This window comes from Acipenser ruthenus, chromosome 11, assembly GCF_902713425.1.
Source record: "Acipenser ruthenus chromosome 11, fAciRut3.2 maternal haplotype, whole genome shotgun sequence".
In the NCBI taxonomy this organism is placed as follows: domain Eukaryota; kingdom Metazoa; phylum Chordata; class Actinopteri; order Acipenseriformes; family Acipenseridae; genus Acipenser; species Acipenser ruthenus.
Window position 1 is genome coordinate 35131675 of NC_081199.1, and position 15073 is coordinate 35146747.

General features: G+C 37.2%; 1 protein-coding gene across 4 annotated transcripts in view; it reads left to right on the top strand.

Annotated features, from left to right (window-relative positions):
• Positions 1–15073, top strand: part of LOC117426643 (kalirin-like) — a 168510-nt gene that overhangs the window by 83114 nt on the left and 70323 nt on the right. For all 4 annotated transcript variants that reach the window (XM_034044457.3, XM_034044456.3, XM_059033817.1 and 1 more), the window contains exons 12-22: positions 1749–1918; positions 3007–3181; positions 6681–6876; positions 7666–7832; positions 10176–10295; positions 11222–11440; positions 12296–12445; positions 12776–12890; positions 13382–13497; positions 13852–13974; positions 14392–14574. In XM_034044457.3, the coding sequence (XP_033900348.3) occupies positions 1749–1918; positions 3007–3181; positions 6681–6876; positions 7666–7832; positions 10176–10295; positions 11222–11440; positions 12296–12445; positions 12776–12890; positions 13382–13497; positions 13852–13974; positions 14392–14574 (1734 nt within the window). The remainder of the gene's footprint in view (positions 1–1748; positions 1919–3006; positions 3182–6680; positions 6877–7665; positions 7833–10175; positions 10296–11221; positions 11441–12295; positions 12446–12775; positions 12891–13381; positions 13498–13851; positions 13975–14391; positions 14575–15073) is intronic.

The window sequence follows — 15073 nt, forward strand, 5'->3', positions numbered from 1 at the left end:
TATAAACTTCTTAACCCTTGCAGGGAATTTAAATTACTGTCAGTAATGCTGTAGATTGCACAAATATATTCTCTTTAAAAAGAGATGGTTACAGTTGTGATTGTTTGGCTAAAGTACAATTTTTCAAGGCCTTCATTTGAATTGCAAAGAACCTGAATCTTTTATGGAGCCTGTCAGTTTTGATAATAAAGAAATGTATAGAATAACGACCTTCCCTGTGGTTAGACAATACTGTGGCTGTATATTTAATTTTTTTTTAATTACTTTTTACTTTATTAAAATTGTGGTAAGGAATAGCCCTTTGAGGTGTCGCAGCCAACAACAGTTGCTATATTTATATTGCCATTTATATAATGGTTTATATGCATGTTCACAATTTAAGTGAAACATTCAGCATCAAGGTTCTGTGTATTTAATTCTGACATTTTCCTGCACAAGTGATAAAGGAATAGATGGATGGACAACGACACCTGTGCCTTCTGCCAGTTCTTTTGTCAATTCAACCCTTGTCGTCTTAAGGATATTATCTTCAAGTATTGCTCATTCTTGTTGGACAGCTTTTTGGGTCTTCCAGCCCTAGGTTTGTCAATTACAGATGATGCTTCTCTGTACTTGTTGATTATGCTTCGGATACCACACCTTGAAAATCGAGTGATGCGACCTATTTCACTCAATGTCTTTGGGAGAGAGAGAGAGAATCCTGTGTGGGTTCAGATCAAACAAGAGTCATAGTTTCTATGACAACCAGTGAAATTGTAAAGCTTCCCGTCCTATAAATCTGTTTTCATGGCAGTGAAATTTGTTGTTGGTCATGGTGTACCATATATGCCGTACAAAAAAATAACATTCCTCAAGTTTTTTTTTTAATGGTTATTAATATTAACTAGCAATTGTTCAGATTTAGGGTAAATCTTTTTTTTTTGTGTTAGCCTCTCAACTGTAAAGTGTACATACAGTATAATCTTGTATACATAGGAATTGATACATTTGACATTTAGGGATTGATTTACAAGGACCCCTAGTTAGTGAAGGGTATGGACCAGACAAAATACTTGTGAATGCACTGAGGATGTAAGATTCTGTTTTTTGGGACCAAGTTCCTCTGTCATTTAGAACTGTGAACTGAGATAGACTTTAGCTTTCTCTTGCTCCCCCTTCATAGATGTATATGCAAAGACACCCAGAAAATAGGTTTATAAAAAAAGAAGTGATCAAAAGTACCTTGTTTTCTGTTTCACAGAGTATGAATTGCTAAAAAAAGGGACCTACTTTTACTTTTTACAAAAAAGGAAATCGAATACAAAAGGACATTGTCTGAAGGGACTAAAGTGAGTCATACCCTGTTCTGAATTCAGTACGCCTAGAAAGGAACAATATGTGACACTCCTGTGACATTGCTGTGAAAATTAGGATTTCAAGGAGTCACATGGTATTGTCAGATGTAATAAATGCCTGTCACAATTTAATAAGTTAAAAACAGCATTGTGATGAATTCATATACAGCAGAGGCAACTATTTTGTAAATGCCACTGTAAATAAACAAACAGAAAAGATAATAATCTAAAAGGGACAAATCTGATCACTGATTTCTTTTTTTTATGCCAGTTGCATGGAAATAACTGCAGGATATGTTCTAAACATTAATTGTAGCTATGCATATGGTACACACTGCTGCTATGCACCATAGCTCACTATGGGGGAGTTGTATGGAATGAGAAGGTTAACTTTGGTTGTTCTGTTATTCGTAGCTGTGGACATGGATGGAAGATCTCCAAAAAGAGCTTATTGAAGAAGTGTGCTCTGATTCAGTGGATTCTGTACAGGATTTGATCAAGCAGTTCCAGCAGCAGCAGACTGCCACGCTGGAGGCAACCCTGAATGTCATCAAGGAAGGGGAGGACCTCATCCAGCAACTGAGGTGAGTCATTATAAGCTGGAGCCAGGGATGGGTGACCCACTGGATTGTGAAGCTTTTTACTGCTGGGTCACTGGTTCACCGGTTTAGACATCTCAATGGAGTTCCGAAAAGACAGGTATCCACTTCACAATCCATCATGGTTGACGCAGCTGGGAACCTATTTCTGTTAACTGAGGATTAGATGAGCATGAAGACCAATCTACTCTCTTTCAGAGCAGTATAGGGGACGCTCACCTTGCCACTGCCCGTGCTTCACCTGCCCTCTACATTTCAGTTTTCAATTAGTTTAGCACCTTCAATGCTCTACCCTGCTTGTTTTGATCTCAGCTGCTGTAGCGTGTCATCTTTGTCAGGCTGAACATGTCGGGCGTTTTGGCTGGTGGTTGTCTTGTTTACAATAAAAAAAATGAAATAAAGCATGGGGAAATGGAATTGACCAGTCCAAAATAATATGGGCAATATAAAAAACTAATCTAATACAACTATAAAAAAAATTGTAAACAATATGTACAGTACAGAGATTACCATGGTAACCACTAAATGAGAAGAAAATAGCAAGATTTGGACATTGATCGAAAAAACAAGTGGAGTACAGTATTACATAACATATTTCCATGAAACACAAACATGTGAATGTATTGTTTTAATGAAATTGGTCCTTTTCATGCTGAGTATGATATTCATTATATGCATGGAAGCCACAACCAATTTTACTGTGCCTAAGTTTGACATTTGTAATAGAAAGTTCTTTTTGTATATAATTGAGTGCTGCCTTAACTCAAAAAGGAAATTGTGTCATCTAACACCAAATTGAATGGGTCCTTACTGCAGGTTTCAAATGCAATCAGTGTGGACTGATATACCTCAGGTCCTTGTTAGTGTGACAGGGTCAAATGTCAGCGTACAGAAAACGGGCACATTCTTTGTCTTGGATTTTCCTGGTCGGTAAATTCTGAGCATTAGTAGCGTCTTTGTTAGCTGTTTTACTGCACTGTACTGCGCAGATTAAAAGGCTTTCTGCTGTGGCCTCTTGCTTCTGCATTGTTTTTTATGTTTTGCTTTTTTTCCATCTTGCTGCCTTGCCACAGAGACTCTGCAATGTCCAGCAATAAGATGCCCCACAATAGCTCCATCAGCCACATTGAGAGTGTGCTGCAGCAACTAGATGAAGCCCAGGGACAGATGGAAGAGCTTTTCCATGAGAGGAAAATCAAGTTAGATATTTTCCTCCAGCTTCGTATTTTCGAGCAGTACACCATTGAGGTAAGAGCTGGCTTACAGAGCAGTGGGGTTTACCGAACAGATGGGGGAGTTCTCCCAGGAGATACTGGGGGTTCATCTCCCTCTCTCTGGGATGGATGGGCTCAGCTGGCAGAGATGCAGGCTTTCTGGTAATTGCAGTGTCTTATTTAAATAATGCATTCTTTTGTTGTAGGAATATTTGGTTTCATTTTGATTTGCTTGAAAAAAGTTAGAAAAAAAGTCTTTGTGTTTATGTGGACAGTTTTTTTTATTTTTTTTATTCTCAAAATACATTCAAAGACAATATTTAAATCTTCATAAAAATATATTTCGGAAAGAGTCTTATATTGAGATTTCAATGATTTGAAAGAAATGTTTGCACTTAGGCCCTGTTTAACTCTATCTAGGCTATCTACTTGTCATTTTTACAGCACGGAATACAAAATCTTAATACTTTCTTAGATTATGCTTTACCGTTTCAGAGATAGTTATAACACTTTTATACATTAAGCATTCAATATAACTTCTTCAGTAGACAAAATGTATTGATCTTGGATCTCATGGACTTTGTTACAAAAAAAGTTGTATTCTTTGATTACAACAAAATATTGCAAATATCATAATCTCATAATACTGTATATGGAGGAACCTGCCATATATGTATTTTTTTTTTTTGTATGTGCAGTAGGAACAATCGATTTAGCTCTGATCTTTACAGCTGTGACATTTTATGTTACTAACCGATTATAAGATGGTGATTGTACATAACTTAAGTGGGTGTTTTGCATTGTATTCACCTTCTACACTCAGGGCAGCAGTGTGGAGTAGTGGTTAGGGCTCTGGACTCTTGACCGGAGGGTCATGGGTTCAATCCCAGGTGGGGGACACTGCTGTTGTACCCTTGAGCAAGGTACTTTACCTAGATTGCTCCAGTAAAAAACTGTATAAATGGTTAATTGTATGTGAAAAATAATGTGTAAAAAATAATGTAATTGTATGTAAAAATAATGTGATATCTTGTAACAATTGTAAGTTGCCCTGGATAAGAGCGTCTGCTAAGAAATAAATAATAATAAAACTTACTGTATAAGTAATAAGTCATATTTTGTAGGGTTGCATTGTACATTTAACCTAGCGTTTGAAAGCATAAAGGTTTAGAGGAATATGAGATGAAAAAGGAAATGTCTGAAATGAGGTCAGCTTGTCCAGATTATTGCTATTAGATGAGCAAACCTTTCCCATAGGATCATATCTAAACATTTGTATAGAATACATCTAAAGTGCCTTTAGGAAGGCACCATGCAACACAGCAGCCTAGTCCTTCTGATTAACAAAGAGGTGTGACTCGTCCTTGTGTCACTGGTGCAGAGTTAGTTAAACCTGATTGTAAAAAAATATTGCTATTATGAACAATTAATTGACCGGAAAGAACAAATGAAATGAGGTGCCCAGATAAGCCATAATTAACAATTGCATATTTCCTGTATGTTGCAAGCCTAGCTGGTTTGATATTTTACCAGGAAGTTTCATTAAGCCTTTGTGCTTGATAACACTGGCAAAAAGGAAGCACAATCTCAAACCTTACAAAACACTCATCCAATAAAAAAGCATACATCCTCTACACAAATAAGACAGATTCATTACAGAAAATATTATTCAAATTATTCAGAGTAACTAGGGGTCTACTTAAGTTGCGGTAAATGTGCGTATGTTTCGCGGGTAGGTTTTGGAATACAATTAGGATTCCGCAGACCTGTTTAAACATTAAATAAACCTAAGAAGACAATATATCAGAGCACTATAAAAGCCTAAAAATAGTGGTACATGCTTCCTGACTAAAACAGAGTGCTGTCATTTGTTAAATGCAAGCATGCAACATCCCCCAGCAGTTGTTGCCGACATTCTCTGTCTGATGTGGACTTGCCCATACATTGAGACTGCACGTTCTGCATCCACTGAATTGTTTGGAAGTGTAAAGCAAATGTGGAAATCGATTAGAAACAGTCCCAAAACTCGGTTACCCAAGGGCATCTGGCATACTTTAAGAAAGACATATATGCAGCACGTTGTCATGTTATTTGTCCCATCCAATAATTTATTTTATTAGTACAGTGTCAAAACAAAGAAAACGTGCCTATCAGAGTCTATCATTCTAACTGAGTTTAAAAGTAAGCAGCAGGTTGTTTGAAGCGAGGTGGCTGTGCTAGATCGTACCTGTAGTACTGATTTAATTTGGCTACAACCGACAGGAGTACTTTCTATATGCGCTGACTTTCCAGTTTGTTTTCTGAAAGCTGTTTATTTTACGTTCTGTTCAGCAGTCTCTGTAGTAGCCTTTTGTTTAATGTGTGATTCAGAAGCTAAATAACGATCGATTCGTATTTTCTCCAAAGACACATTAAGATATGTAAAACAATTCCCTCCAGGGGCGCTGGAACTAAGGGTGCTGGGGGTGGGGCAGCACCCCCTCGCATTGCATGGCTTCCATCATATACAGGGGTTACAGTTTTGTTCAATGGCTTTCAGCACCCCTACTTTAAAAATTGTTCCAGTGCCACTGATTACCTCCATCTACATATACAGTTTCTTTGGGAAATATCTTGACATGATCAATCACCGAAATATACTTTGCTTTTTTTGCTTTGTCGTCCATTTCTAATATTTAACTTCAATGCTGAAACTAGATTTTAGCAACCTAAATCAAAACAATGCAGCACTGACTTTGTCAGAAAAGCCAGTACAGACGCACCGATTGGCTGATTAAAACATCGTCGTTATTTGAACAGTAAACTAGAACATTAACCGCTTTGGAGTATTTTTTTGTAAATGTTATTTGTCTAAGGTACTTTTTTTTTTGCCTAAGTGCAATGCACACAGGACCGCGAAGGAATGAAAAAAAAAGCCTATCTACGGAAGAAAGATACGTAGTTTGCGTCGCTTGCGTTGTGCAGTAATTTATTTAAACGAGGTTTCTTTTTTTTTTCTCTCTCCATACTTGTCCGGTATGCATTGACCCCATAAAAGAGGTGAATTTCGCAGTGACCGCTCAATTTCCCAGATTTCCGCAAAATCACGATTTAGATGGACCCCAAAAAATAACACAAGGTTATGTTTTGCAGATTGTTTTCCTGATTTCAGTTAAAGACAATATTACTGTGTGTATATACAGTATCATTTCTGCAAGTCTGTGGAATATGAACTCGCATATCTAAAAACAGAGCTAAAACGTACAAGAAAGGGTTATACTGGTAATAGGTAATGTTCTGCTTCAATCAGTGGTAAAAAGCTTTGAATTTATTTACATTTATTTTGTAGTAGTAATTTATATCATTACAGAACTGTTTGTGTATGTATGCCTGTTGTCCAGACGCTATGTAACTGATGCTTGACACTGTAGACTGAGTAACTGGATATGAGAACCTAGAGCCCTGCTTTAGCCCTTGACTAGTGCATTAAGGAATAGATCATTGGCGATACCTGTGAGCACAGATCGGACACTTAATGGCGTGTCTTGCTTTAGGTAACGGCAGAGCTAGACGCCTGGAATGAAGACCTCTTGAGACAGATCAACGACTTCAACACAGAGGACCTCACCCTGGCTGAGCAGCGTTTCCAAAGGCACACTGAGAGAAAGCTGGCAATGAGCAACATGACGTTTGAGGTCATTCAACAAGGTCAAGATTTGCACCAGTATATCATGGAGGTCCAGGCTTCAGGTAAGAGACAGTGACACAGACAGAACGTCATTTGTAAATTTGAGCACTATGGAAGGGTTAAGATGGCTGTGGTATTATCTGGCCAGATGTTTTAGTTCAGCAGCTGGAGCTAACAGATTCAGGTTAGGTTAAGAAAAACTAGAAGCTGCAATCCTCTTACGCCCATTCATCCGTATTATAGTATAAATGTTTTAACCATCAGAGGAAAGCTAAAACCCTTGCATCTCCATTTAAATTGGTTACCGTGCATGATCTCAATAGGCGCAAGCATGATAGTTCATGAAAATAGATTGCTGAAAAGTTCATTTATTTGGTCTTGAACCAAATGTCATGCTGAATGTGTAGATGAAGCATGGTAACAATATTACAAAGCAAAAGCTTGACAAATATTACCCTTTTGCCAAGATTCCTGCTATATTTTAAATTGTTTTTCTCCCAAACTGTGACATTTCTTTACCAGATGAGAAAGATACAAAATAAATGTATTATGTTATACTTTTCCAGTTATAAAAAAAGTTGTGCTGTATTTAAGTACAACTTGATATAAGATGTGTTCAACAATGACCATTTTAAGTGCTTTATTGACGGGTTTGATTGGGTCTATTTTTATGATCTAAACACTGCCATACTTTAATGCCATACTAATCCTGCTGGTGTTTTCCAACAAGGGAGATTTACAGTTTTAATTCCTACAATAGAAAGAGTGGGATTAGGTTAGGTTTTTGCTGTACATACCGCCATCTGCCATGTAGTATGTTTCTCTGGTTGTAATCTGCATTTTTCTATTAGGAATCGAGCTGACTTGTGATAAGGATATGGACCTGGCAACACAAGTGCAGGAACTGCTGGAGTTTCTGCATGAGAAACAGCACGAGCTGGACTTGAATGCTGATCAGACCCAGAAGCGTCTAGAGCAGTGTCTTCAGCTGAGACACCTGCAAGCTGAGGTCAAACAGGTAGGATACTACTGCTGTCATCGCAAACATTCCCTGTAGCTAAACAGACCCTAAGAAGCAAAGTAATAATACCTGCAGCAACTACAGTACACTCCACAGATGCAGCCACTGCTTGATTTCTGCATTCTTCAAGGACCATTTAATATATAAAGAAGGCCCTGAGTCATTGTTGGTATAAAACAATGGTCCTCTCTGAATTGATTTCAGAAGAGTGACTTTTCCTTTTATCGTTTCCACCGCTACAATTGACTCATTTATAATTCTGAGTTTAAAAGCTTTCATCTTTGTCACAAATTGTATTTATGAAAATATGATATACACAGTTTGGTTGCTAATATGCCTTCATATCCAGTGTGTAACCTCTAGTGTGCTTGGCCTGGAATTTCAAGTACCTTTGAAGAATATTTTGTATGTTGAACCACAGGGTAAAGTGGCCACTTGGATTGGAGCAAACCATTGAAGGGGATTTGTAGAGGCACTGTAGTGACGGCTTTGAAGACAGATAGTTGAAATTCCTCTGTGGAGTTGATCAGATAAAGGGATTTAACTTTACATGCAAACATCACTGCTGTTCTCCCTGTCCGCAATAAATATAGTTTTGGCTCTTAAGGGAACCAGCATTTCAATAAAACATGTTATATCTTGGTAAAATACAATCTTGATGTATTTATTTATATTGGATAACTCCAAAAGGGACACATCTTAATTGTCCATACAATCCTGTTTTTGAACAATGCACCACTCTCCCTAAGAGACACTGATTGATGTTTATAGTAGAATTCACTAGACATGATCAAGGGCTGCTTAGAGGAAAAGACCTTGGGAATTTGATAATAGGAGAGATGTGCTTTATGACTTACTTCCCCCAAGGGGGGTCTAGAGCTGGGGGTCCTCCTTTTGGTGTGAACCTTCCCCTGCAGAGGACGAAGACAGCGACTGCTGAGCTTCAAAGGTTGGGAAGTGAACTTCACTTTACCCCCAGAGGGGGACAGTTGCAGAATAGAGGAGGAAAGTGTAGTGGGGGAGGAGGGGAGGATGGTGGAAAACAAACGCAAGACAGAGAGCAAGCTCTTGGCTTGGGATTAATAGGGGTTTAGCAGATGTTATTGTTAGGAAGGAAATTTGAGGGGAGGAACCCATGCATCATGTCCTCTGAATCACACACACGTTAACAGTTAAAGTACCCATACTACTGCATTATATGTAGGGCTTCTGTTTTTCGTTTTTTGTTAATTTCATTTTTCGGAGCTTATTTTGAACTATTTGAGTTTTATGTAAATTCGTTTTTTTTTGTTTCAGGGCTTTCGCTTTTTATATACTGTATGGAATTATTGTTTTCGGGTATTTTTTCGGTTATTTTTTTTCTGTCCACAATAGTAGTAACTTGACAGTACTTGCACATTTAGTTGTACCTTAGTTCCTTTTTTGTCTTCCGCAACGAAATCCCTATGGTCACGGGGACATTCTTCTGGGGTTTTTGTGTGTATCGGCATTTTTTTTAACATTTTGCCAAAATTTGCAACTCTGTTTTAAAATCTCACTGTCTAACTGTAATATAGCTTTATCCCATGAACACTTGTACTGTAATTGTACTCTTGTTTTTTAAATCTTGCAAGTGGGGTCTCCAATATTTGCTGCCACTCAGTAGTTGGGGTGGGTTCAAAGCATTCGAATGAATCGGTGATAGGTACAAGTCAGGAATGAGAGACATTGCCATACAGCACGGAAAGGTCTTTTTTTTTTGTAGTACTGTTTTATCGGTTTTTATCTGTCAATCACACATTTTCTTCTGAAAAGAGCAAAACACTTCACTGTGTGGACTCACTCAAACAATAATATCTAAAGACTCTTGAATTAAATGTATTTCATTAACTTCAATGAGGGTCTAATTTCAAACAAAATGGTGCTTATGACACTTGAGGAAAAGGTTTTGTGAATTTCCTCCAATGTTACTAATTATGTAGAACCCTCAGTGGTGCATTTTATACAAAACATTTTCACAATCTAAATTCAATAAATTCCACGCACTGCCTTCTGCAAAAAAATAAAAATAAATAGAAAGCAAGCGCTGTTAGCAGCAGGAACATTCTTGTTTATTTTTTAGGATTTAAGGGGGGAAAAGTTGCAATATCTCTGAACAAAATAGATTTTTACTGCTGCTAACTTTCCTAAAGATATTTAATAAACCCTTGAAACATAATTACACGGTGGCCCCAGTAGAGCTGTTTGAGGATTATTTTTGACGAAGGTGCAATCACATATTGTTGACTTCGTCGCAGAATGTTAAAGGTTGGTCTTCTGGAAAGACAGTGATTTTAAAGGCTTTTTCGCTCATGTTTCCAGGTGTTAGGCTGGATTCGGAATGGGGAATCCATGCTCAATGCCAGCCTCGTGAATGCAAGCTCTCTGTCTGAGGCAGAGCAACTCCAGAGAGAGCATGAGCAGTTCCAGCTGGCCATCGAGGTAATTGCAACAATGAAGCAAATTGTTTCAATATGCATGTTCAAGCATTCAAGTATATGTAGGTAGCTATAAAAAGAATACTGGAATTAAATATGCTCTATGCTGTTTAAGCTTTTTTAGACCAATATATTAACTATACCGTATATATTATTTTAACACATTATTTGCCTGTATTAGTTTTGAGGGTATACTGACCTTTTTTAAAAGTTTTTTTTTTTCTGATAACAAACTGCACAGGAATGTTTGTAGTTTGAAAGCAAAGTCATACTTTTCATGGAATGGATTTAATAAGGAAAGAAAACAGCTATGACTTGACCAGTTTTGAACTGTGTTGGCTTTACTGTATAGTCGTTTTCAAGACATATATGAAAGTCTGACCAATCAGCTGCTCTTAGCTGGCCTGAAATATATATGGTGTATGATCATGTCTGTAAGCAAAAGCCTGCTGGCAATTACTTCCAGACTCAGATGCCAGTGATTTGAAGAACAGTTCAATGTTGCCAGGAAATGAGTGACAAGACTGTTGCATATATGTGTTTTAATATTGGTAAAAGTTAGTTTAATTTGATTTTTATCCATATTTTTATGCTAATACGAAGGCTAAAAAACTTAATAAATTGACTGACAAACATTGCGACTCGTCTTTTTCAATGTCTACAGTACAAGACATTTGACACTATTGAGTGATTAATAGTTATGGATGGGGGTTTATACCTGTAACAAACTGTATATGTGACACTATCAAGTGTGTTTTTACTAACTGTACAAATGTCTTATGTGTAACCATTTTCTAAAATGCAATGTAAACCAGCACGTTTACTGAAAATTAAAATTTGTTTAATTTCTTACATCTCCCATGCTCACACCTCACCCTTTTTACCACACGCCTGGCATTTCTGCACAAACTACACTCGTCCACCCCACAGTCCCTCTTTCATGCCACCTCTCTCCAGAAAACCCACCAGAGTGCTCTCCAGGTGCAGCAGAAGGCAGAGGTGTTGCTGCAGGCTGGGCACTATGATCCTGACGCCATCAGGGGCTGTGCAGAGAAAGTGGCTCTTCACTGGCAGCAGCTCCTGCTCAAGATGGAGGACCGACTCAAACTGGTCAATGCATCAGTGGCTTTCTATAAGACCTCTGAGCAGGTGAGTGCTGTTGCCACCCAGTGGGCTATCTTCATAAGGCATGTCTTTGAATAAACAGCTGTGGTCAAAGGTTTTACATCACCGAATAGAATTAACAAATTTTGCTTCATAAAGTCGAATGAAACCTGCTGAATAATGTTACGTTAACATATTTAATTACATACTGCATTGTAGTATTTTCCATATACTTAATGAAAAAACTGACAACAATTGAAAAATGTGGCATTTCAAAATCCAACATGAAATACTGTACTACTTTTATAGCTCCGGTAGAATTTTGTGATATCATTTTGTAGTTTCTTTGATTACATGATGTTAAATAAAAGATCTAAATTATGGTAATATATTTTTTAAATTATGTCTCAATCCTTAAATTCTAGGTGCTGCAAAACTTTTGGCCATAGCTGTATGCTGTAAACTACAATGCACTTACCTGTCATAAACAAATCCCAAGGTGTCTTCAGGGAACACAATACTGATGAACCCACTTGCTGAAACGTTTGTCTGTTTAACTTAAACATTATCTTATGTTTGCAAAATGCATGAGATACTGTCAAGTTTTTCCATTATGATTATTTTCACAAAGCATAGACAATGATTTGCATATTATGGTGAATTAGTTTATGGTTTTGAAAAGTATATTTTTCTAATTGTGTGATTTGATTATGTCTCCCTGTACATAACAAGAAAAAAAAGTAATAATCCTTCTCCATTTATACACATATCTAGATTGCTACTTTACTGTGGAATGTAATGCAGCAGACAGTACATATAGTTACTGCAGTAATTTGAGTACTATCTGAAAAGTTTTTTTGAAAGGAGATGGCACAGTACAATGAATCATGATTCTGACAGGTATGCAGTGTACTGGAGAGTTTGGAGCAGGAGTACCGGAGGGATGAGGACTGGTGTGGAGGCCATGATAAAATGGGAGCCTGCGCTGAGACTGACCATGTCCTCCCTCTGATTAGCAAACACCTGGAGCAGAAGGAAGCTTTCCTTAAGGTACAGTCCTGTGCTGAGATTCTAACCCTTACCACACTGCAGTTCTGCTTTGATTCAATATCTAGTACTATACAGTGTAGACTGACCTTTTTATATTAAACTGATTTTAAAATATTAAAATAAAGTAAAAAAAAAAAAAGAGTAGAAGGGCAATCAAATACTTGAAGCACTTTTTAAGAGGTTGTTTAAAGTAATATAAAGTGTGTGTGTGTGTTTTTGTTTTTCTGCCAGTGAGATTTAGTTTCTGTTTTGTCTGGTATGACCATTAACGTGGCAATGAGTTCTCCTTGTCTGAAGTGCTTTAATAGATTGTAAAACATTCTCTGGCAGGCCTGTACATTAGCACGAAGGAATGCAGAGGTATTCCTGAAATACATCCACAGAAACAACTTCAGCATGCCTGGAGCAGCAAGTCACAGCCGAGGTCCTGAGCAGCAAGTAAAAGGTGTGTGTCTGTGCTGCAGATTAGAGTGGGAGTGGGAGCTTTACTGGTGATTCACTGGCTATCAATACTATAGCTCTGTATATTTACAGAGATAGTAACTGTATTATGAGCTTAATTGTGCCCATTGCCATCATTTTTAAGATGATGCATTTTAAATCTGTAGCTCACAGATTTAACTGAATTGTCCAAGCACAGGCAGGTGTTATGGCTGGCTTCTGCTAGCATTGTAACACCTGTTTTTTGCTATGTGGATATCGACCAAATCGCCTTTTTGAAGATCTTTTAGTAAACACAGACACATTCGAACGAATGTCAGCCATCATGTTTTGAACTTTTGTAACTGCAGCTTGTTATACAATATGCAATCTCGTCTCAGAACTAAAGCATTATTGAAGTTTACATTTCACTGAAGTGAAGTATGCGGGTGATGAGTACCCACATGCGTCCAGATTGTGAAAATATAACTGTGCCTTTTCAACATGTTCTCTCAGCAATTCTGAATGAGCTCCTGCAGAGAGAGAACAGGGTGCTGCATTTCTGGACAATGAAGAAACGCAGACTCGACCAGTGCCAGCAGTTTGTGGTATTCGAACGGAGCGCTAAACAGGTAAAGCAACTAGAGTCAAGTCAGACATGGATTCATTTCTAATATTCAGTTAGATTGAAATGCTCTTGTCGTTGCAAGCATAAGACAAACATGGTGATTTTTTCTGAAAGCTTTTTGTAAATGTTCACAAGTTATTGTTTTTTTTCAGTACTACTTAGGATCCAAGTCTTTAAGTCATAAAGAACTTCCTTGCTCTTATTGTATTACTTGTATTGTAACACTTGAAATGTATTTGCTTACGATTGTAAGTTGCCCTGGATAAGGGCGTCTGCTAAGAAATAAATAATAATAAATAAATAATAATAATGTCAATGAGAGTCTTAAAATGAGAGTTCGTTTTTTCTTCTGCAACAGGCCTTAGACTGGATCCAGGAAAATGGCGAGTATTACCTCTCCACTCATACTTCCCCTGGGGAGTCAAGTGAGAGAACACAGGAACTCCTAAAAGAATATGGAGAATTTAGGATCTCAGCCAAGGTAAAAAAAAAAAAAAACAATATAGATACAAATGATGGGTTGTTGAAGTTGGTTGCCCTTACAAACATGAGAGTATTTTTTGTGATATATTGAAAATATATTTCCGATGATAGTAAAATCTGAAAAGAATGCTATATCTTGACATTTATGCTATTTTTGTGAAGTTTATTATTTTAAACAAATTGTTTTATAAACAAATATAGGGGTTGTTTTATCTGATGAAAGTCTCCTTGACTAACATTTAGTTTTACTTTTAATCAAATGTCTCATTTCTAAAAGTAATAACATTATTTAACTGTTCTTATACAACCTAGTTGGTTCTTGCTAGTTATCATTTATTTGCTTGTGTTAATGATCTCATAATGTCCGATCCATGTAAAAAACCTGAAGAGGAATCTGAATATTTTCTCACTTTAGCAAACTAAGGAGAAGGTGAAGCTACTCATTCAGTTGGCTGACAGCTTTGTAGAGAAAGGACATGTTCACGTTATCGAACTTAAGAAATGGGTTGCAACTGTGGACAAGCACTACCGAGACTTCTCATTGAGAATGGGAAAATATCGATCCACCTTGGATAAAGCTCTTGGCATCAATTCCGAGGTAAGTCTTTGCTCTCTATTAGTATCTCCAGCAGAGCCAATGCTTCTGAATTACTTCCCACTTGTGCTACACTTGGCTGTACTAAAATGGAACGAGACCTGATTCTCGAGGTTTGCCAGCCTTTATGAAATATAGATGTCTTTTGCACATGAGAGAGATTCCTTTTTATCTGATATCTGCAGCATTCTTTCTTGACAGTAGCTGCCCCTTTGAATCAAGAAGGATTTCTGGAGATCTTAGAACAGGAAATATATATCAGAATATGAGATTAAAATAGATCAATACATTCCCAAAAGTTAGTTGAAGTTATTTTAAAATTAAAATGTAACATCTCAGTAACACTTCTCTGCTTATTATACCACCAAATAATACATTAAATATTGATCATTGACATGTGTCGTATCCTACCAGATCTTATAGCACCACCTAGCACAAAAAACAAACCTCTTTTTAAACTATATAAATACATTTTTTATACAGGCACTTTTAGGACTTCTTA